At 38.9% G+C, this 22,895-nt stretch overlaps 1 protein-coding gene across 3 annotated transcripts in view; it reads right to left on the bottom strand.

The window, feature by feature from the left end:
* Window positions 1-22,895, bottom strand: part of LOC124595396 (NADP-dependent malic enzyme) — a 68,162-nt gene that overhangs the window by 4,039 nt on the left and 41,228 nt on the right. For all 3 annotated transcript variants that reach the window (XM_047134122.1, XM_047134123.1, XM_047134121.1), the window contains exons 7-11: window positions 22,006-22,231; window positions 17,912-18,054; window positions 9,759-9,929; window positions 5,109-5,232; window positions 504-706 (exon numbers count right to left, since the gene is read on the bottom strand). In XM_047134122.1, coding sequence (XP_046990078.1) covers window positions 534-706; window positions 5,109-5,232; window positions 9,759-9,929; window positions 17,912-18,054; window positions 22,006-22,231 — 837 coding nt within the window. In that variant the 3' untranslated portion in view covers window positions 504-533. The remainder of the gene's footprint in view (window positions 1-503; window positions 707-5,108; window positions 5,233-9,758; window positions 9,930-17,911; window positions 18,055-22,005; window positions 22,232-22,895) is intronic.

The following is a 22,895-nucleotide window of genomic DNA, read 5'->3' as shown; positions in this document are numbered from 1 at the left end:
CTTAAGAGGTTTCTGCAGATCTTACTGGGTGTAGAAGCCACACTTGTACACACATAATGTGTTACTGACATCAATGGAAATCTTTGTGGCCTTTGAGTATAGTTCTGGTACACACTGTACTTATGCTTCAGTTAGTTAAATTGTAATGACAACCCTCTGTATATGTTCATAAGGGGGCTACCTATTTTAGTAAGTATTTAACGACAATAATATTTTGTACTTAGGCAGAAACATTAGTCACTGTAAATAACTAATAAGAGTAAGATCATTATGGATGAAATTTGTTAAATATAAAATAGTTTCTACTTAACTGACTTGACAAAATATCAAAAATTATAAAAATAAATTAATATCGAGTCTCCAATTAACATTTACATACAAGAATGGTGAGTGCTCACTAATGGTGACATTATTGATGAAAAAATGTTAATTGGAAGAGGGTAGGGGTTTTGCGTCTTTCTACAGACAGTAATGTGAGGTGCACAAAACAAAGGAATTTCTACCTTTGCTGGTGGGTTTTCTGTTACTTAGGCCTACAACTCTATGCTCCTTGCTTTTGTAGGCTTATCTATAGTAACACTCTTGGATGCAGGAAGTTCAGGCCATGGATATACATCAGGTAGTGCATCTTCGTAATTATGATTATACATAGCAGACAAAACTACTGCTCGCTTGTCCTCGGGCTCTGGGTATACTGATGCTGTACCTGCAACATACAAATGATATGTCTGAAAATCAACCAGAGTTTTGTGTACGTTTCCTGCTACAATTACTCTTATGCATTTGTTGCAGTATCCAGTTCCATTCTTCCTACTCCACTTCTCAACAGGAATTTCTGTTACTGCATTTCTGCATCTTGCTTACATTTTTCCATTCTTTATAAATAATTTAGGAGCAAAGGTAACAACTCACTGGACAGTAGAGATGTTGAGTTGTCAACAGGCACATGAACACAAATGAAAATTTTCTAGCTTTTCGACATGCATTTCCAGCACTCTTCACAGTGCACCACAGGGTTAATGTACTACATCTGATTGTCAATGTCACAGACAAAATACAGTGAGTTGGGACATAGGATCCAAATGACAAGAGGTTGTGAAGCAGTCAATGAAATCGAGCACATTGTGCTTAACAGCATGTTCACCACTTGATGGTCAACTCTGCTTTTGGCCACTGTTGGTAATTAGCATGGTCCATCTCTATGCCACACCCACTCCCAACCATTTGTCATATGCTTGTATCTCTTTGGAAGGCCCAGATGCAAGACCTGTCCAATTCACCCACCTAGCATGTCCTACTCACATTCAATCACAGGCTTATTCTACCCCATGAGGCAGAGCCATCTGTGAAAACAGCTATGTTACACACCAGCTCTGCTACAATTTCTGTGCAACACTGTATTTGGGCTTGACCACCAACTAGCTGGCTACTTGAATTAATGCCCACTGTGCAACTTTGGTCAAGCGCTTAACTGACAACACACGGCTAGTGTAACACGTTCCATTTCACTGGCAGCTTCACAACCCATGCTGTCGGTTTTTCTCTCTCTCAAACACCAGCTTTTGTGAACTACATAGATGGAAGTTGTCCTTGTACACATCCTTTATTCCTGTAGTCTCCCTGGCCTCAAGCTTTGCTAGTCTCCTGTCTCGGGACTGTAACTTTACCCATCCTGCAACCCCTACTCTGCACCACTGTCATCATGTGCTGCACAAACTCGTCAGCACTGGTCCCCATGTGTCACTTTTCTATCCCATGCACCTGATGCCTCTCTCTCACACATTCCTATCCCATACATCTGCTGGTTCCCTCCCGCTCCTCATCTCCTCTGTTCCCTTTCCCACCCCACCTGACACAACCCCTCTTGCAATAAAGCTGCAGAGCTGCTGTCCCAGCACTGTATATTCAGATTGCTTCATAGAGCAATACAGGAATAGGCAGGCAGGCAGGCAGGCAGGCAGGCAGGCAGGCAGGCAGGCAGGCAGGTGTGTGTGTGTGTGTGTGTGTGTGTGTGTGTGTGTACTACAGCTCCACAAAGAATTTGTCTGAAAGCTGTGAAATTTCCAGTCTTGTTTATGTGCCTGTCAATGGTTCAATTCCTCTACTATTCAGTGAGTTATTACCTTTACTCCTAAATTATTTACAAAATAAATACAAAACTGGAGAACGCAGTAATGAGGAAGTTAAGTATACTTAACAGAAAGACATGAAAGTATTGCAGGTAGTGACAAATCTTTAGAAATTTATACCTCTTGAAACATGGGATTCTCAACCTGCACATAAAGGAAAGAAATGGTAACGACAATGAGAATTGTCAACACTTAAAACAGAAATGATCTGTTACTTGGATCTGAATTGTGAATTGTGGTTTATTAGTCTCATAACGTACATAATCTTAAATCATTTGATTCGGGTACAGGAGACACGTCAAAATTTTGGTAAAGTTTTACCATACACATACAGCACCTGATTTTAACAAATGGTACCATAACAATAATACAATTTAAAAATATACATACAATTAAAAAAACTAACAATTAATTACAAAAACTGATTTTAAAAAATGGTATCCTAATAATAATACAATTTTGTTACACATACAATAAAAGACTAACAATTAATTACCCCTTGCTCAAATTATCATGTCATCCTCTATGAATTATTCTACTGAATAGTAGCATTTCTCCCACAGAAGCTGCTGTAGTCTTATTTGTACCCTCTCTGGCTTCATATTAAATATATTTTTGGCCATTAGCTGACAGAAAAATTTTCTTGACAGGCATTAACTCAAGAAATTTAAGAAACCAAATCTCAATACCAGAAACATTAATCAAACACTGCTGAAGCAATGATAGTTGGCATGACAGAAATAATAATAATAATAATAATAATAATAGCCAGATCATCTATCAAAATTCATTTTGGCTAGAAGCGATTCGATCCCTTCAGCCATCTTTGTTTACATTTTTAAACCCAAGTATTTTTCCTTTTGCCAACTGCTCTCTGCTACTGTCTTGCTTTAATAATGTTGACAGATGCTATCCACTACAATGTCTTATTAATGTCTCTTCCACCCTGACTTAAAAGAGTCAGTTTTGACACAGTGCACTGGAACTTCAAATGATCAAGGAAAGAAAGACATACCAAAATGCTCAGAAACGGACAAGAATGGAGCACTAGGAGATGTCAACATTAAGAGTACAAGATGAATTCCACTGGTAAGGGCAGAACATATAGGTGGAATGAGTACACTGAAGGCCTACAAGAGGAGGAGGAACTGTGTATTGTCTTCATACAATAGATGGAAATCTGTTTGGAAGACATAGGGTATTTAATATTACAGTCATGAGTCTGACAGTGCTTTGGAAGGCATCTTCTAAGACCGAAAACAAAGTGCTTGTATTAAAAACAATTTAAGACAGGGGTGCAGCCAATCTCACCTTTTGTTCAGTAACAATATTATGGAAAGGGTAGTTGCTACTACCATATAGTGGAGATGCTGAGTCACAGATATGCACACCAAAAAGGCTGTCAGGAAATGAGTTTTCAGCCAACAAGGCCTTCATTGGAAAAAACACACACACACACACACACACACACACACACACACACACACACACACACAGACAGACAGACAGAGAGAGAGAGAGAAACTTAACTCACATACACATGACCAAGTTTCTGGCTGCTAAGACCAGACTCAGTATGTGCACCACGGAAGTAAAAAACAGAAATAAAAGAAGGATTTTAGAGTGGGAATAAAATCCTGGGTGAAAGAACATCACCGAAAGATTTGCTAATGACTTTGCTATGCACAGTGTAAATGAGAAAGAATTATAGGACATACTGAATGGAATAATTGATCTACTGAGCAAGCACAGAATATGTATTGAGAGTAAATCAAAAAAACACTTTACCTTAAAGAGGACAAGCAGGAATGAGATTAGTGATACAATTAGCATCAAAACTGGAGTCTATGAAGTAAATGAATGAAAGAACTCTGCTACCTTGGAAGCAAAGTAACACATGTTTAACAAAGCAAGAATGGTATAAAAAGCAGAGTACCACAAGCAAAGAGAGCACTTATGACCAACAGAAGTTTACTAGTATCAAACACTGACCTGAATTGAGGAAGAAATTTTGAATACATACATTTGGAGCACATCATTGTATGTAAGTGAATTCTTGACTGTGGAGAAACTGGACAACAAGACAACTGAAGCATTTGAAGTGTGTTGATATAGAAGGTTGCTGAAAATTTCATGGACTGATAAGATAATAAACGAGGAGATCTCTGCAGAATCGGCAAAGATAGAAATATGTAGAAAACATTGATAAGCAGGAGGGGCAGGATAACAGGACATCTGTTAAGTCATCTGGGTGTAACTTCCACGGTAGCACAGAGAGCTGCAGAGAATAACAACAGTAGGGGAAGAAGGAGACAGGAATATATCCAACAAATAATTGAAGACATTGGGTATCAGTGCTAGTACAAAGTGAACAGGTTGACACAAGAAAGGAAGTTTTGGATAACAGTTCCTGCAGGCCTCTTTCCAATCCTGCATATTTACTAATTTCCCCTTCTCATCCATTACTTATATCATCAGTTTACTTTTTTCTCCTTCAGTGACTGTTTTTAAGTGATTTGGGTGACCGTTTTCTGCATCTCCTTGAACTTTATCTCTACTACCTACAGCCCTTCCACTTTCAATCTCATATGTTGATAGTGTGTCACTTGTAATTGCTGGTTTCAATCTTTCTGATAATTTTTACCTGGAATTATGATGTCTTTTGTCTAGTTATTCGGAAGTCAAATATTCTTAAACCTGTTCTGCTAGGTTAAGTAATCTCTTGGTATCAGGTTTCATTCACTGCTCACTTGTAAGAAATTTGTATATTTATTTCTGTTTCTTATGTACTTCATGATCTATATCTGTCTTGAGAGTGTAGGGAACAATAGATAAATTTCAACAAACTGATTCATTACATCGGCAAACAAAATAAGACTTCAATCTCTAGTCAGAACCACTTATACCGTAAGATCTATACTTCTGTTGTAGATCAAAATGTAAATACCGAGAAAATGTGTGAATCAATAAGGTTTTTACCTTTCTTGTATGCATACTCTGCTATACGTGTGGCAATGTTGACTGAACACTCTCTTATGCACCCCAGAGGAGGATACAGTCTTCCATTAGCCAGATCAGCATCAGTCACATGGTCTGCCACTGTCTGAGATCAACAACAAAAAAGTAAGAATTCTTTAACACCAACATCACTATTAGAACATTCTTAATTGCTCTGCTTATGCAATGACATCCAGTTTTTGAAGTGCACTAAAAATTCAGAGTGTATCACAAAACAACCAATGGAGTGGGGATATTAATTTTGTCTCTCTCATATAGCAAATGACAAAACCATCCATAGTGGCCAAATTTCTTTCAAAACCCTACATGAATCATTATTAAATGGTTGCAATTATGTACTTCTTAAAACAAAAATGCTTCATCTTGTTGACAGTAATACAAAGCTGTGAAAATACACTGAATAAACGTGAAACATATCACTGCAGTCTCAAAAATTAAATTAACATTACTGCACTCTTATGACAACCTAAAGCATGCTAGAGCAAACGAAGTGTCATAGTGAGAAAAAAAAAAAAAAAAAAAAAAAAAAAAAAAAAAAAAAAAAAAAAAAAAAAAAAAAAAGGGAGACTATTATACTTGCAGTAGCAGATAACATGTACCTATAAGTGGAATGAATTTGGAAAAAAATACTGTTAATTTACTGAAAAACATATCTACAGGGCTGTTTACTAAACTGTTGAATATGAACTAAATTTTCTGTCTTTTTTTCCACACCTCTCCTACTTTTGGGGTAGCAATCTACCTACATTTCCAGTACATACTATATTCCATACTGAATTCTACATCAATGCAAACATTAATTTAAATAAAAACATTTGGTGGAATGCCTCAGCATCTTGTCCTCAATAAGGAACACTGTTCCACCTAAGTCTTAAAGAAAAAAATCTTAGTGACTTATGAGGGTCCTGATAACCTAGAAAAATAATGTATAAGGCCTCGTAAATACCTGACAATGTATGTTCTTTCTTGTCTAGTGTTGACTGTTTGGTAAAGGCAAACAAACTTAACAATGTTAACGATTGATTTTTGGAGGCACTAAACAATTTAACAATGAACTACTGTAACACTGAAGTGACATTAGCTTCAACAAAAGAGTTGCCAATAAACATTCAACAATAAGGCATGATCCATAATTTACACAAGATTAGATACTAACAAAAAATAAAGAAATATACATTTTTAAAATAGGTGACTCCAGCTAACGCAATTGAGCCAAACTGAACAAGGCTGTATATATTTTATAATTAGCTGGTACATAACAGTGAGCAGAGTTGCATCTTGACCATCTGAAAACTTGTTCATGTCCTGAAGTCGTCAGCCAAACTAAAATTTTTTTCTTTACTTTCATCAGGTCTTCGGTTCTGTCTTAAACAATGAATGACATTATGAGCTTATGGAATATCTGCAACCGAATTGCTGGGAGTAGAAATTATATTAGCTGTGTTTCAACAATATCTTTACAACATGCATCATGATGATTACAATAGCTCTGAGGCTGTTCACTAGCGATTTTATTATCTTTAGAGAAATGGTAGTTCAGAAGTACAAAAATCCTGAAGAAACTTGACGATTGACGCACGGGAAAAAAAGACGAGGTTGGGAGCAAAATGTCTACACAATAATTAACAAAGACTAATAATAAAGAAGTAGTAATCTGATATTGGTTTCTCTGTCTTAAGCATACTGCAATTTAAAAGAGAGTTTTACTGCAGACGTCTTTCACTTTTGTTTATGAAGCATCTTCTGTGGTTATTCTGCAAATTAGATACATACGTTTGTACATTTATGGGTGTTTTAGATCAAAAACAGCATTTTTGTGTATGAAATTGGTGTGTACTGTACTTAGTGTTTCTGCCCCTTGTTTACATTTTCTCCAAACCACTGATTCTTCTCCCTTTGTTAGCAGAGGTTGACATCGAAAGACTGTTTCAGGTGTACACTTTACAGTTTTTGCCTTTCTGCACTTTTTATTATTCTGCATTTGCATTATTTACAACTCGAAACAAAAATTCTGTTTTAGATTCAAACAACCAAAAATGCTCAAACATATGTATCCAAATTGCAAAATAACCACAGAAGATGCTTTATAAAAAACAGTGAGACACATCTGGTGTAAAGCTCTCTTTAAATAAACTGCAATAAGCTCAAGATGGAGAAACCAATAATAACTGATTTCAACAGCTGCTGTGGAAAACTGCCAAGCAAACAAACATGTTAGAGAAGCAGTGACACTATGATGGCTAGAGATGCAATCAAATGTAAATAAAAGAAATTTCTTAACAAATTTGAAAGACTAGTTCAAGATGAGCATTACAATATTTTACTTTGCTAATACATTTTTTCCCAATGAATACAGTCTCCTTTAGTACGTATTCACCTTTGAGGTCCTTTACAGAAGGTTAAGGTTATTATGAAAAATTACAAAGAATTGAGTTGTTCTACAAAATTTTGGGTGAACTCTGATGTCTGTAACTTTCTGGTATAATATTTTGGCATAAAGTCTTCTGGCCATCTTCAGGTGAATACTAACGAGCAATACACTGAGCTCTCCTATTTAAGACTCCACCAGCACATGCGTGGTACCCTAATTGGCATTATGGATATGTTGTTTGACAGCACATGCTTCTTCTGTAAGTCTGTGCTGCTCTGAGCGTCATACATGGTGAGAGCTCACCTCTTCGATACAAAAACGATTGTCTCCACATGGTAAGATGGCAATATGATGCCGCAGGGCGTGAAGTTTTTCTATAATCGGATCCCATGCAGAATATAATTGGAAACAGCCACCTCAATTCATAAGTGATTCAGACAGTTATATTTCTACAAATTCATTGATGATTGAGCTCCAAAAGTTTGATGTATGGGCCACAATTGTAGTTTCATTACATTTCATCAAATGATGAGTAAATACAGAGTTCAGCAACTTATTTGTTTGGAGAAATCGAGTGTGCCGTCGATGTTCTATAACACAATCTTGCACAGTGCACGTTGTTTGCCCTATGTAATGTGGCAACATTTACACGGAATACTGTAAACACCTTCTTTGCACAACTCTAAGTAATCTTTAAGAGATCCCAAATCAGCTGATATTTTGGAAGGAGGTCAAAAGATTACTTTAACTTTATGTCTTCTTTATATTCTGCCTATTTTACCTGAAACATTTCCGATATCTGGTAGCCAAGCAGTCATTTTGAAGGCTTCATCCTCTTCCTTGTTCTGTCATTTCCACGCTGTAGCTTCCTTTATACTTGTCAAGATGAATGTCTGTTGTTCAAGAACACAGTATGGAGGTGATCCAGTTCCATTTGCAGGCTACCGGCATCCGAGATGGTATGGGCTCGGTGGATCAAGATCTTCAGAACACTCATTGTTTGTGCAGGAGGATGGCAACCAGTAGATTGTAATTAAAGACCAGTATGAGTGGCCTTTCAAAATACACTGAATGCCCAATTGTGCCATCACTCTCACTTCACACCAACACATCTAAAAACATAAGCAACCATCTTTCTCCACCTACATATCAAAATTTATTGTTTCACATAGGGCCAGGTGTTGGAGGAACCCTGAGACTTTTTAAACGGTAAGACCAAATTATAAAAGTGTCCTCAGTGTAATGCCAAAATACTGTTGTTTTTAAAATAGCTGAGTCGAGTGCTTGCTCCTTAGATACCAACAGCCTGCAAACGGAACTGGAATACCTCCAAACTGTGTTCTTGAACTAGGGATATTCACATCAACAAGTACAGACATACAAACAATAGAACAAGGAAAAGGATGAGGCATTCAAAACGACCATTTGTCTACCATAGAGTGGAAATGCTTCTGCTAAAACAAGCAGAATATTAAGACAACATAAATTAAAGTAATCTTTTGACCACCTTCCAAAATATCAGCTCTTTTGGGATCTGTTAAAGATTACTTAGAGTTGCACAAAGCTGGTGTTTACAGATTCCACGTGAATCCGTCAAATCTGATATAGTGCAAATGATGTGCACTTGCAAGATCGTATTATAGAACATCAGTGACATACTTGCCTTCTCCAAGGAAGTAAGTCAACTATTGCTGAACACTGTATTTCCAACAGGTCATCTTATGATATATAATTAAACAAAACTTGTGGCCCATATGTCAAACTTTCAGAGCTCACTCATCAATGAACCACTAGAAAATACGATTGTCTGAATTGATAGAGCCGTCTCCAATTAAATTTTGCATGGAATCTAATTATAGAAAAACTTCATGCCCCATGTAATCAGCATCCTCCTGCAATCTTACCATGTGGAAACAATCATTTTGATATCTAAGAGGCAAGCTTTCACCACGTATGGCGCCCAGCGCAGCGCACAGACTTACAGTAGAAGCGCATGCACAATACTAACTAGGATACCATGCATGTGCTGGCGGGATCTTAAATTGGAGAACTCAATTTATTGCTCATCAGTATTCACCTAAAGATGGCCAGAAGACTCTGGGCCAAAATATCAAACCAGCCTGTTACAGACATATGGCAGTTTTCCCGAAATTTTATAGAACAATCTGTACTGGTCAGGGAAGTTTTAAAGTTCAATTCAATTACGGTTTAAACTGTGTACATAGTAAATATTTTCTTACCTGTGCAGCAATAAGAAACAGCTGTTCCTCAATATGATGAATGCCTGTGACAATAACGCCTAATGCAATGCCGGGGAAAATGTAGGCATTGTTTCCTTGTCCTGGATAGTAAATTTTACCATCAAGCTGTACAGGTGGGAACGGAGAACCACTGGCAAAAATGCAGCGGCCCTGTAAAAGAAAATCAGTATGAAGAAAAATTAATTCCATCTAAACCCATATGTTGCTAGTATTTGCAATTTAATTATTTTTTCCTTCTTTTCTGAAAACTATGTGCCATTTCCATAATTCATTTCCACACACAGAAATTGCAATTTTCACTCCATGGAGTGCAGTATTGTTTTATTCCTACCATTTTATTCTAACCACGAAATTATGAAAATAAATAACAGCAGTAATTTTCATGTTGAACACAATTTCATGTTACATGTTTGGAGCTGTGAACTAACAGATTCGATGGTATGATGAGGAATTGGGTGAATCAATGCTGGTGCCACGAAGACAAATATTAACATTATGCCTATGCAAGAATGGCCTTCTTTGAACTTTTACCACAAATCCTGGAATAAATCATCTAATATAAGACAACTGGGCACAGCAACTGAAGTAAAACGAAGTGTCTCTTGGCAGTACTGAGAGGCTATATACACAAAAAGTGGAATGAAGTACCAGGCCATAGGCCTCTGTGAATATGTCATTGAACAATCTTCGAGTGCTGAAGTTCAGCAAAAGACTCAGAAATATACAACATAGTGTTTCTGAGTGTCTATGGGCATCCAACAGGAGATTTTTAAAACTTCATTAAGCAATTAGAATGGGTATTATAAGACTTAAAAGTAACTAGGAAGTGACTATGTAAGGATACCAATATAGATTCATTTCAAATATTTCTGATTAAGGGTACCTTGACTTAATGATGTCCAGTTTTAGTTTAACCACCATAACAACATTTCCAACAAAAATTTCATGAACAGTAACTGCTGACTCAATTACACATTCAGGGAGAATTTACAAGATGAAAAATTGGAAGACATTTACAAAGAGCACACAGTAGGGAAAAATTAAATCTTCACTCAAAATATTCTTATAACATTATGGATCCAGTTTTCATATACAACATATCAGGGACATTTGCAATAGATGCTGAGCAAAAGCGTGGCTAACATCTGGGATCCAAGAACTTTGTGCTACGAAGAGAGTTTTATTTAATGCAGAGAACTAACTCTAATTAACACTTAAAAATACACTACAAGAGGTCTTGAAACATTCTGCAATGCGTCATGAAAAAGGCTAAAACCATGTACTATGCACAAAAAATTCAAAATCTGAAGTGCAATGGAAAGGCAATTTGGAGCATTATTGACGGTGAAATGAATAAAATCAATAAGTCACATGATATGAACCTCCTGGATGACTGTAGCAGTGTAAAAAACATAAAATTCATTGCCTACTAAATTCAGTTGATTCTTCCTAACAACAGTTTGAAACACAGAAACATAAAGCGATACAGTGAAAGCAGATACGTTACACAAACCTAGATAGGCTATGCATACTCCATTGCCAGACATCAGTGTTGCTAAATCATCTGTTAAGAGAGGTCACAACATTAGGTTTTTAGTAAGCAGCTACTCTTCTAAGATTAACAGATGATTGAGCTGATCCTCCTCAGTACACAAAATGTGACAGAAAACTGTTGCAGAAAATACATAAAAAACATGCCAAATTTAAATGGATGCAAAATCTCCAAGATTGGCGATATTCTACAGAAGCTCGAAATTTAGCACGAACTTCAATGTGAGATGCTTACAATAGTTTCTACAATGAAACTTTGTCTCAAAACCTGGCAGAAAATCCAAAGAGATTCTGGTCGTATGTGAAGTATGCTATCGGCAAGACATGATCAATGCCGTCTCTGCGTGATAGCAATGGAAATATTGAAGACAACAGTGCTGCCAAAGCAGAGTTACTAAACACCAGTCTTCTGAAATTCATTCACCAAAGACGACAAAGTAAATATTCCAGAATATGAATCAAGAACAGCTGCCAACATGAGTAATGTAAAATTAGATATCTTCGGAGTAGTGAAGCAACTTAAATCACTTAGGAAAAGCAAGTCTTCCACAGTCCAGGCCGTATACTAATTAGTTTCCTTTTAGAGTATTCTGATACAATATCTCCATAGCCCCTGGCAGATGAGCAGTCAGCACAATGGAATGTCATACCTAACAGCCCGGGTTCGATTCCCGGCTGGGTCGGAGATTTCCTCCATTCAGGAACTGGGTGTTGCATTGTCTATATCATCATCATTTCATCCCCATTGACACGCAAGTCGCCGAAGTGGCATTAACTCTAAAGACTTGCACCAAGTGAACAGTCTACCCAATGGGAGGCCCTAGCCACACAGCATTTCCATTTCCATAGCTCCATACTTAACAATCATACACAACCGTTCACTCGACGAAAGATCCATACCAAAGGTCGGAAAGTTGCACAGGTCACACCAATACTCAAGAATGGTAGTCTGAGTAATCCACTACATTACAGGACCATATCATTAATGTCAATATGCAGCAGGACTTTGAAACATATACTATGTTTGAATATTATGAATCACCTCAAAGAGAACGGTCTATTGATACACAGTCAACACAGATTTAGAAAACATTGTACTTGTGAAACACATCTACCTCTTTACTCAAACAAATGTTGAGTGCCATGGGATTTCACATTAATTCTGCATTTCTAGATTTTTTGACACTGCACCACACACGCGGTTTGTAGTGAAATTGCATACTTACGGAATATCGTATCAGTTATGTGACTGACATCATGATTTGCTGTCAGAGAGGTCGCAGTTCGTAGTCATAGAGTAAAACAGAAGTGATTTCTGGCGTTCCCCAAGGTAGTGTTGTACGCCTTCTGTTGTTCCTCATGCATACAAACGATTTAGGAGACAATCTGAGCAGCAGGACACAATGTGTGGTGCCCCACAGAATGCCATATTGTGGATAATTTCTGGTGGCCCAAAAGAAAATGAAATGTAGAGCATTACATAAAGACCTGCATTCCTTGCATTCAGAGTGTAAGGATGAGTCAGCAGTGATTGTCATTAAAAAGGTTAGATGAGGTGGATAGACCATTCCAAATCATAAGACTAGACATCTTTAGCCACTTCACACAAACACCAGCAAGGAATCAATATGTGTTGCCTATAATTGATCATTTCTCATGTTACTGAGCCACGATTGCCATACCATATGAAAAATCAGGAACAGTGGCACAGGCTATGGTTAATTGTTTGTTACTGAAGTTCATAACACAAGATACTATTATAACTGACTAAGGCACTAACTTTATGCCTGAGAGTTTAAAGCAATTATTCTGGTTATTATGTATAAAGAAATTACAAACTATGCATTACGTCCACAAGCAAATGGCAGAACTGCAAGAATTCACTGACAATAAGAAAAATGTGAAGTTGTTATGTAAATAGTAGCCATAATACTTGTGACATGCTTCTAAAATTTGTCATGGCCATGTACAACTCTTCAACCCATGAAAACTTTGGATTGTCCCCATATGAGGTTATTTTTGACTGAGAAATGCCCTCTCCTTTTGAATTATGCCAACCTACCTCAGGAGAAGGTAATCCTCAGTTCAAAATTTTGCAAGAAGTTTAAAATTTATCTGCCATCAGGTCAAACAGAAGAACACAAAGGCTCTATAAAGACAGGAAGGCAGCCACAGCAAGAGGCTAAATTGTCTAAATACCGCATCAGGCAGTCGGTAATGCTATCTAATCCTTACATGCTGAAATAAAAACTAAAGAGTTCATTCGTGTTACCACGGAATTTGTGAGGTAGTCGAGATGACGTCTCTAATTAATGTAGAGCTACATCTCCTGACCCAAAGCACAATTGTGCATGTGGAGAAATTTGTTCCTTTCAGAGTGAACCTGACACACTTCGTAAATTACTGGCTGCTCTTCCTGGAGGGGGAGATAGTAAGTGGCTGAAGAAAATATGAGAAAGAAATTCAGAACCAGGAAAGTGAAACAGGTTGTAACTGCAATTGTTCCCACTCATTCCTGTGCTCTTAGGACAAGCAAACTAACAGAGAATTTCCACTTTCCACTGGAAGCAGCCTGGATCCAGCCCAGAATGTAAAGACAAAGAACAGATGGTAGCAACTCGAGCTCCGGTTGTCAAGCACAAGACAAAGGGGAATATGAGAGAAAGAGGCATCACCACTGTGCTGTTGCTGAGGCTGTTGGGCAGATACAAATTGGCAAAGACTCTTAAAATCAGTCCTGTGTCTAGTGGGGTACTATTTGCACATCAGCTGAATGCAGTAATATCAAAACATCAGTGGTCATTAAGCGTGGTTGTCAATATATGGGTAGAAAATCAAGATTGACATTTCAAAGATACCTTTGATATATTACAATTCATGATGCAAGGCCAGACAAGTTGTGGAAGGGAACCAGATCTTGAAATGCATACTGCACAGCTCACAAGTATCCACGAAAACATGGTAAACATACCTGTCAATTACACACAATTGATCATTGTGAAGGTTTTACATACTCTCACCTGAAGTGCCACTGATACTTGCATTGAGCCACAGAGCTGCAGGAAGCTCTCCTCCATGCTCCCCGTAGCAACTTGACACTGATGAGCTTACCTCCTGCACAGTTCTTGGAAGGACTATGTAAAATTTGAAGTGAGTTGCCAGCACCCTTAGAATTGTTAGCAGCAATAGAGGAGTCCTTACCATTCCACTACCATATGGAAAGTGTGGACGGTATGCAAGAAGGAACCAGGTTAAGAGCTGGGTGCAGTTACCACTAAGTATAAAGATAGACAATTTGAGTGTTTTGCCAGCCACCATTGCTCAGTAGAATGGGGATCCTGCAGAAATTTGTGTACTTATGGATACATGAAATATTATTGGTATCACCTGATAGAAAGTCACACACCCTACTCTTCACCTCAGAATTATTGCAGTGCTGAACTATGCATGTCATTGTCGACCCCATCCAAGAATACACACAGTCTCTGAGCCATCTGAGTACATGCGGTTTCATTCCAAGAAACCTGCGACAGCGTGCCCCAGGGAGGTTATTACAGGGGAAACCTAATTCTATCAAAACCCAGGGTCACACTGGCTACTCTCAGCATCAAGACTGATAGTTATCATTTGCACCTGCTACGAACGGTCATTTTTGCAGTGCTCAGTGAATAGAACAGGAGGTGCAATGAATGCTGATAAAAGGTACACTATGCTTTCAGGTTACCTGCCACTATCACCAGAACCACCACCCTCAACACCAATTACTTGTTAATGTACCTGCGAGATCTACTCTTCCAAATCCTACGCAAGGAAACCATAACCTACTTACTTGGTACACTAGACCTAATCCTTCTAGCTTCCTTGGACCAGACGATGGGGCCATAAAATGGTCATGTGACCAAAGAAAACCTGTAAGGTCATATGAAAAAATATTGGACCGAACACCACAACTAGGTCATCACCAGCTGCCTGCCTAGTTCTGATAATAATGTGTTTTATGTACTGCTGCCTCAGACACAGTGTTGCCCAGTTGCCAAATCTCCCCTCCCCCCTCCTCCTCCTTACCTTTCTTCAACCAGTGAGCCCACAGTACTCATATCGGTATCCTTGAAATGTGACTCATCCACTGTGAGTGAAGTAAAGTTGTGAAAATGGGGTACTAGAAAAAGGACAACCTATGAAATCTATGTGTGAGCATCACAAAATGAGGCAGTGTACATAATGTAACATAAAAAGGGAAGGAGGACAAGCAAACGGTAACACACAAAAAGTGCTTCTCTCTGCTCCATGCCTCCATGCAGTAGAATGTTAAGTGTAGAAATAATAATGAAAAAAAAAAAAAAAACAGCATGTCTGCTGGAGCACAGAATTGTAATCAGGTCGCAGTACAGTCAGCCCACTGGCCATTGCTCCTGCTGATAATGCAATTCAGCAGACGCCAACCCATCTGAAACCACCACGCCCACAGGCCAATGACCTGGGAGTGGAACAGCCTTCCGGAAGCTTCCGTAGTTTGATTGACTGCCTCATGACAACAGCAGGACCCCAGTCATCAGCTTCTGCTCTGAAGTTTCTGTGGGCTTTCATAAATGATGCAGAATTACATTGTTTTAGAAGTATCACTCAAAATGTAGGCATGTCCATTTGTAGGACAATGAACTGATTCTAGTACACCATGCAGATGGCAGACAGCAGTAGTGAACAGTGGGGACAGCACTTGGGTTGTTATGTTGAGAAAGCTATGGACATGATGGAAGGCGACTATCACAGATAACAATGGACCACATGCATTTTGTAGATGCAAGTAGTCAAAACAGATAGATATTAATAAGTGTTTAACTCAAGTGTATTGTCTGGAAGCTCTTGTATAAAAATACTGTTTACAACTGGATCACTGAATTTGCAAATGGCAGGGAATCTGCAAGTATGAATGTGAGTATTGGTCATCTGTTAACATCGTAGTCTCTGGGGGAACACTGAGGTTGTTCTGACATCAAGGTGTACTATGACATCCTGATATGCCTTATTGACAGAGAAAACACGCAAAGAATATTTCGGACTAGATTTTCAGGTCTCTGGTCATTAGCCACTTCTAAAATTTATCAGAATGTTTGGATTCAGTAATGTAAGTTCTGCGCAATGCTGATGATTGTACTAAATAAATCTTGGCTCTGTCAGTACCGAGAGAGCAGATGGTGGTCTGTTTCCAGGTACATAAATTCTTTGTTTGAAATATAGATACAACAGTAGCTGAGAGCTATAGCAGAAGGAGCAGTGAATTTTTCAAAGTAGAATTCTTTCTCCTATTATACACATGTGAAGAAACCTAGAAGAGATCAACATAACTATCAGAAAGAATACATTAGCCCTAGTCATAATTTATTCTTAGTACACTTTACAGAAATAGCCAGAAGTGGTTTCTTCTGTCTTTTAATGTACAACTTTCTACACATCCAAGACAGTGCTCCTTCATTAGGGCATTTAAAGAACTTGAAATGTCAATTAATTAATTAATTAATTAGCTGTTTGAAATATTGTGGTAGCCTTGAACAACAAGCTTTTTTTTTGGCAATTTGTTTACAGATCAGAGAGAGAATTAAGGATTTCTATAATCGTCTGTTATGGGGATATTTAGTCAGTTAAAACTGTCAAACGACACAGACCTGCCATTAAGAGATGTCAACTGATATGAATTGCTCTTAATAACACTTGTCCATATGTAGTCCCTTCCCTCGAGCAGTTTGGTGAGATTTTCTGGCATTACTGTTTTTTGACTGACTAACTTCTCACTTTTGACTGTCGAAGATCTTTTCTTGGAGCATACTATGTCCCCAAGAAAGAGCTCCCCCAGTCAGACAACTCACTGATGTAGCAAGACTGCAAAGACAACTGTGAAGAACCAATACCTTTCAACTATTTTTATTTAGTGGAAACCTGAGACTCCTGCACTATATTCATTTGAAAAATCTCTGCAGTTAACAGATCACAGCTATAGCAAAACTAGTAGAAAAAGCATAAGGTCTTAAATTTTGTTATTTTAGATAACATTATTAGGATTTAACAGTGATCTGTCAGGTAAGTAAAATTAGTAAATAATAGTCTCAGCCACATTGCCATTTTTAAAATATGATCGGTTTCAGCCTCTAACAGAAGGCCATCTTCAGCTAATACACCATCCGGCTGATGACGGCGCTTGGAACAGCTGTGCTGACACTAGTCAGCAAAACTGGGGGTCAGCACAGCTGTTCCGAACAACATCATTGTCAGCATCATCCGGATGATGTATAATCCGAGGATGGCCTACTACTAGTAGCTGAAATTGGACATATTTTAATAAACATCCATGCGATTAAGACTGTTTTTTACTAATTTTTCTTAAATTTTACCCTGTACGAATAAGTCTACATGCACATTATGGAGCCTCACATAGCAAATTGTTTCTTCTATTTCATAGAGTTTTGTAATATTGTCTTGGCAAGACAACAGAGGTTTATCACTAATTCTACAAACAAATACTAATGGATCCTTTCTCTTGTTTATGTATGTTATTCTCAGTTATTTACAGTTGCAGAATTGCTCACCTCTGTGTTTGTATATGCTTGTTCAGCAGTGCACTCAGCTTTACTTGTTGGATTGCTCAAAGCAAATATAACAGGTCTCTCATTGAAAGATGCCATATCCTTCAAAATTTCTGGTGTGAAGGCTCCTCCAGCAGCTGATGCACCTGAAACAAAAAAGCTGATTACAAAGGTTGTTCTGCACCTATTTCAACACATATTCTATATGTTACATATCGAAGAAAATGGAATGATGAAAGAAAGCAAAGGCAGTTTTCATCAAACCATAATTTTCATGTAAATTATTCTGGAAAGACCACCATTTTCTTTATGGAAAAGAAGGAGCTGCTTCCAGCAAGGTGTGTTTACCATGGGTGAATTTGTATCCGTCACTGACCAGGAATTATGTATTTACGAAATTTGGATTTTTTCCTCCTTCTTTGCAAAAACCCTTGTTTCCAGACGCCAGAGCAACTGGGGGTGTTCACAGAGGTGTTTCCATTTTCTGCTTTTAGAGGATGATGATGATTGGTTTATGGGGCGCTCAACTGCGTGGTTATCAGCGCCCATACAAATTCCCAACCTCTGCTCAATTCAATCTCACCACTTTCATGAATAATGATGAAATTCTGAGGACAGCACAAACACCCAGTCATCTCCAGGCAGGTGAAAATCCCTGACCCCACCGCAACCCGGGACCCCGTGCTCTCTCTCTCTCTCTCTCTCTCTCTCTCTCTCTCTCTCTCTCTCTCTCCTCTCCCTTCCCCCCCTTTTCACAAGGAAAACTGTTATAGTCGCGAGTGACTGGTGAGCGGTGCATGGTAGAGAATGGAAACACAAAGCTGCCAGGCAGGGAGAGCCTCTGGAGGTATTGCTAACAACGAATGGACAGGACAGATGAACAATTACAGAATGACAGAAACTACGACAGAACAGGACACAACAAGAGGCATGCAAGCAAGAACTGATAAACATGGCAAGACAACAACAATGCAGGAACACTCTAAACAACAACAGTACCAGACTGCCGGGGAAGCACCACGCAGCCGCCTAAATACATGATTGCGAGAAACGCGATTGGCCGCAGTACAGAGAGTGGTACACTTGCACGACGGGGCTCGCTGTGCATGCACACACCAGAGCACAGAGACCCCTAGTGGGTATCCAGGTCCATACCCTCTGGTGCACATGCAACTTCCACACCTTCTGACACCAGAAAAACAATCAGTTCTGCATCCACACATATTCCACAAGCTACCATATCATGAATGGCAGAAGGTATCTTGTGACACTCCCCCTCCCCCTCCCTCTCCCTCTCCTCTGTATTTAGGTGAAATGTATGTTGCCAGCAGTACAATGTTCTGCAAGCAGCTTCAAATGCTGGTTCTCTAAAATTTCTCAATAGTGTTCCACAAAAAGAATTTCATCTTCCCTTCAGGGATTCCCATTTGAGTTTACGAAGTATCTCCGTAATACTAGTGTTTGGATCGAACCTACTGAAAATCTGCAAATGAATCTTGCAGCCCACCTCTGAAGTGCTTCAATGCCTTCCTTTAATCTGACCTGATGTGGATCAAAAACACTCAAGCAGTACTCAAGAACGGTTTTCTCAAGAACGGGTTTTTGTGGAAAGGGGGGGGAGGAGAGAGAGAGAGAGATAGAGATAGAGAGAGAGAGAGGGGGGGGGGGGGGGTTCATTGGTGGGATAGAAGGCATCTTAAGTGATGGAATGGAAGCAGAGAAGGGAGTAAGTTGGTGGAGGACAGGGACTAGTGAAGGAGGTGGTGGGGGGTGGGGTTACAGGGACAAATAATATGTTGTAAGGAGAGTTCCCAGTAGCACAATCCAGAAAAGCTGTTGTCAGCAGGCAAAATCCAGATGCCACAGGCTGTGAAGCAGTCACTGAAGTGAAGCACATCTTGCTGGGCAGCATGTTTAGCAACTGTGAGATCCAACTGTCTATTGGTCACTGTTTGGGAAGTTTGTTAGTTGCCACGCCATCTAGAAAGTGGCACAGTGGTTCAGCTTGGTTTGTAGATCATATTCTTGCTTTCACAGATAGCTCGGCCTTTAATGGAGTAAGAGATAACCGTGACAGGACTGGAGTCAGTGGTAGTGGAAGGATGTATAGGGCAAGTCTTACACCTATGTCTCCTGCAGCGATATGAGCCAAGAGGCAAGGGCTTTGGAGCACTAGTGACGTAGGGATGGACAAGAATATTGTGTAGGTTTGCTTTGCTGCAGATAGCACTGTAGGATGGGAAGGAGAATGGGGAGGATATTCCTCATATCACAGTTTGATGAGATGTAGTTGTAACCTTGGCAGAGAATGTGATTCAGTTCCTCCAGTTCTGGGTGTTATTGAGTCATGAGAGGAGTGCTCCTTTGTGAGCGGTATGTGAGAGGTGGTAGGTGATTGGAGAGAAAAGGCAGGGAGGTCTATTTCTGGACAAGGTTGGGAGGGTAATTTCAGTCTATGAAAGCTCCCATGAGACCCTTGGCATAATTGGAGATAGGGAGTAAATTACAGATGAATGACATCTGGTGGCTTGGCTGTGTGGGAGAGACCTCTTGGTATGAAATGGATTGCAACTGTTTAAACGGATGTATTGGTGGTTAGTAGGTTTGATCATACTTTTTACCACTACATGGATGCAAAACAAGACATCTACAAAAAAAGTTACGGGGAATTGAAAAACAGAAGATGATCAAAAGAAGAAGGGTCGTCTGACCTTATGAAATGACCGTTACTTATGGTACTGAATATGCAGAACGGACCTCTCCTTCAAGAAAAGGTTAAGAGTCACTCACATCGTTTGTGTAACATCACAAAAAATACATACGTAAATACTCCAATTGACAACGAGAATAAATTCTCGAAAGACGTTTTGCTCAGCATGAATAAAACACGTAACTGTCACTGTGCTTGAACTAAAAATATTTGAGCAATGAAAAGTGAATGACAGTGTCCACTAGCGCTCCAAGTGGCTGTACGCCAAAACATGCTAAATATGGTTCGACAAAGGTGTCACAATGATCACAACAATCACGAAATTGCGTTTGCACAGTAGAGACAGTTTGGAAATGGTTGTAATTGGTCATGATATCTTCGTTCCATCACGTCAAGTAGAGCTTGGCAGTGGCGGGAGATACGGCACAAACTGTTCCAACTTTTACATGTTTACCGGTTCAAATCAGCTGAGTAGAGTACCCTGGTGTCAACAAACTTAACTTTTACATGTTTACCGGTTCAAATCAGCTGAGTAGAGTACCCTGGTGTCAACAAACTTAAAGACATAATATCTGTAAACACTACCGGATGGTCAACATCATGCCACCGCCATTTTTTCTCCACAAACATTTTTCGTGATGTGTAAATTGCAAGAAAATTATAAATTTGCTGATGCAAAATTGGGTGAAAATCAACATTGTGGGCATAGGAAATACAACAAGACCAATAAAAAATTTCATGAACGGTGGAAAAACGTTAATTCACGGAACGTAAAAGCGGGATCATACTGTATAACCTATCACGGTGATTTTAAGAACACACTGTTAATAGTTGATCAATGTATCATCAAATGCTTGAAATTATTGCTCACAATTCCTATCTTATACATTGTTACTGACTATAAAATTGCTGTGTTTTTTTTATATTTTGTGACTACCTTACTGTGCACGTCTTTAAATAGGTACAATGTAAAGTGCCACACCCACTGTTTGCTGAGTACTCAATGAGTAAAACACACGAAGCAGTCTTATGAGTCTGAATCAGTTTGTTTCACACAGTCAGATGTATTGAAATCACAGGAATAGTTATCATAAATTGTCCCTAATTTACTTATGTTAGGCTCAAAGTCTTTGCACTTTGCTGAGCTTATTTTGGGAAAATGCTTGTAATAGCAGTGGAAATAAATGGGCATTGACTGAAATACAAACACCAACCACATCATATTCAACATTTAAAATTTTTCCAGGCATTAATCTGTTTATCATTTAACAAGAAATGGGATACGTTATGTGGCACCTAAATCAGTAACGCGACAAGCAGTTCGAGACAGAATAAATATACCAAAAAAATCCACTTCGGCAGTATGTTTGAGAGAAGGAAGGATTACCAATTAGTATTGAAGGCTTGATCTCCTTCACAACAGCAGCAAGACTCTTTGTGGCTGCATGGTCCTTAGCATAATATGCCTTGTGACCATCCAGTTTGCCCTCAGGTCTGTTTTTGGCTAGCAAACCATCAATGTCAACCATCCAGATCTTATCTCTTGCTTCTTGGAGAGTGGTTCCCTCTGTCTGCATTGCTTGAACACAAAGGTCTGCAATGCCAATTGCTGCCTGCAAGAGAAATGTCACTTACACAGTATTTCTATACAGTGGCAATCAAAGATAATGCATACTGGTCAGAATATACACTGTAACCCGTAACTCTTTAAGATTTTCTCAAATTGTATGTTAAATTTTACACACAAATTAAAAACAAACATCAGATTTATCTTATTGAGCACTAGCACTACCTCTCACAGTATATACAACTGTAAAATTCTGCAGGAATACACTTCATAAAAAATAATGGTGTATACGTTTTTACAAAACTTCTAAAATAATAAAGATGGAACAAATACAGCACACAAAAGGGAGCACAAACGCTTAAAAACTGAGACTGACAGGAAGTGCAAAATGACAAAGCAGGAAGGCCTGCAGAAAAAATACAAAGCTGTGGACCACGCTGTTCCAGCTGATTTGCCTGCCCATGGGCAGATGGTCCGAGAATGGGAGACGTGATCCAACACCTCACATATGGGCAGTCTTGCAGCTGGGTTTTAGTGTAAAAGATCATACTGCACTGGCCAAGTGCATGCAGTTTGCAAGGTGTGCTCTTTCACTATGAAGCAGTGTCCCAAGAGACTGTTGTAAATGATGGGAGAAATAGATACTTGCCACCTACAAGAAAACTGAAGGAGCCTTTTGAGAAAAGAGAGCTCAGATGTCAAGCCAGTGT

Source organism: Schistocerca americana, chromosome 2, assembly GCF_021461395.2.
Source record: "Schistocerca americana isolate TAMUIC-IGC-003095 chromosome 2, iqSchAmer2.1, whole genome shotgun sequence".
Lineage (NCBI taxonomy): Eukaryota > Metazoa > Arthropoda > Insecta > Orthoptera > Acrididae > Schistocerca > Schistocerca americana.
The sequence above is the reverse complement of the archived record's forward strand: the minus strand, read 5'-3'. Positions and strand labels throughout refer to the sequence as shown.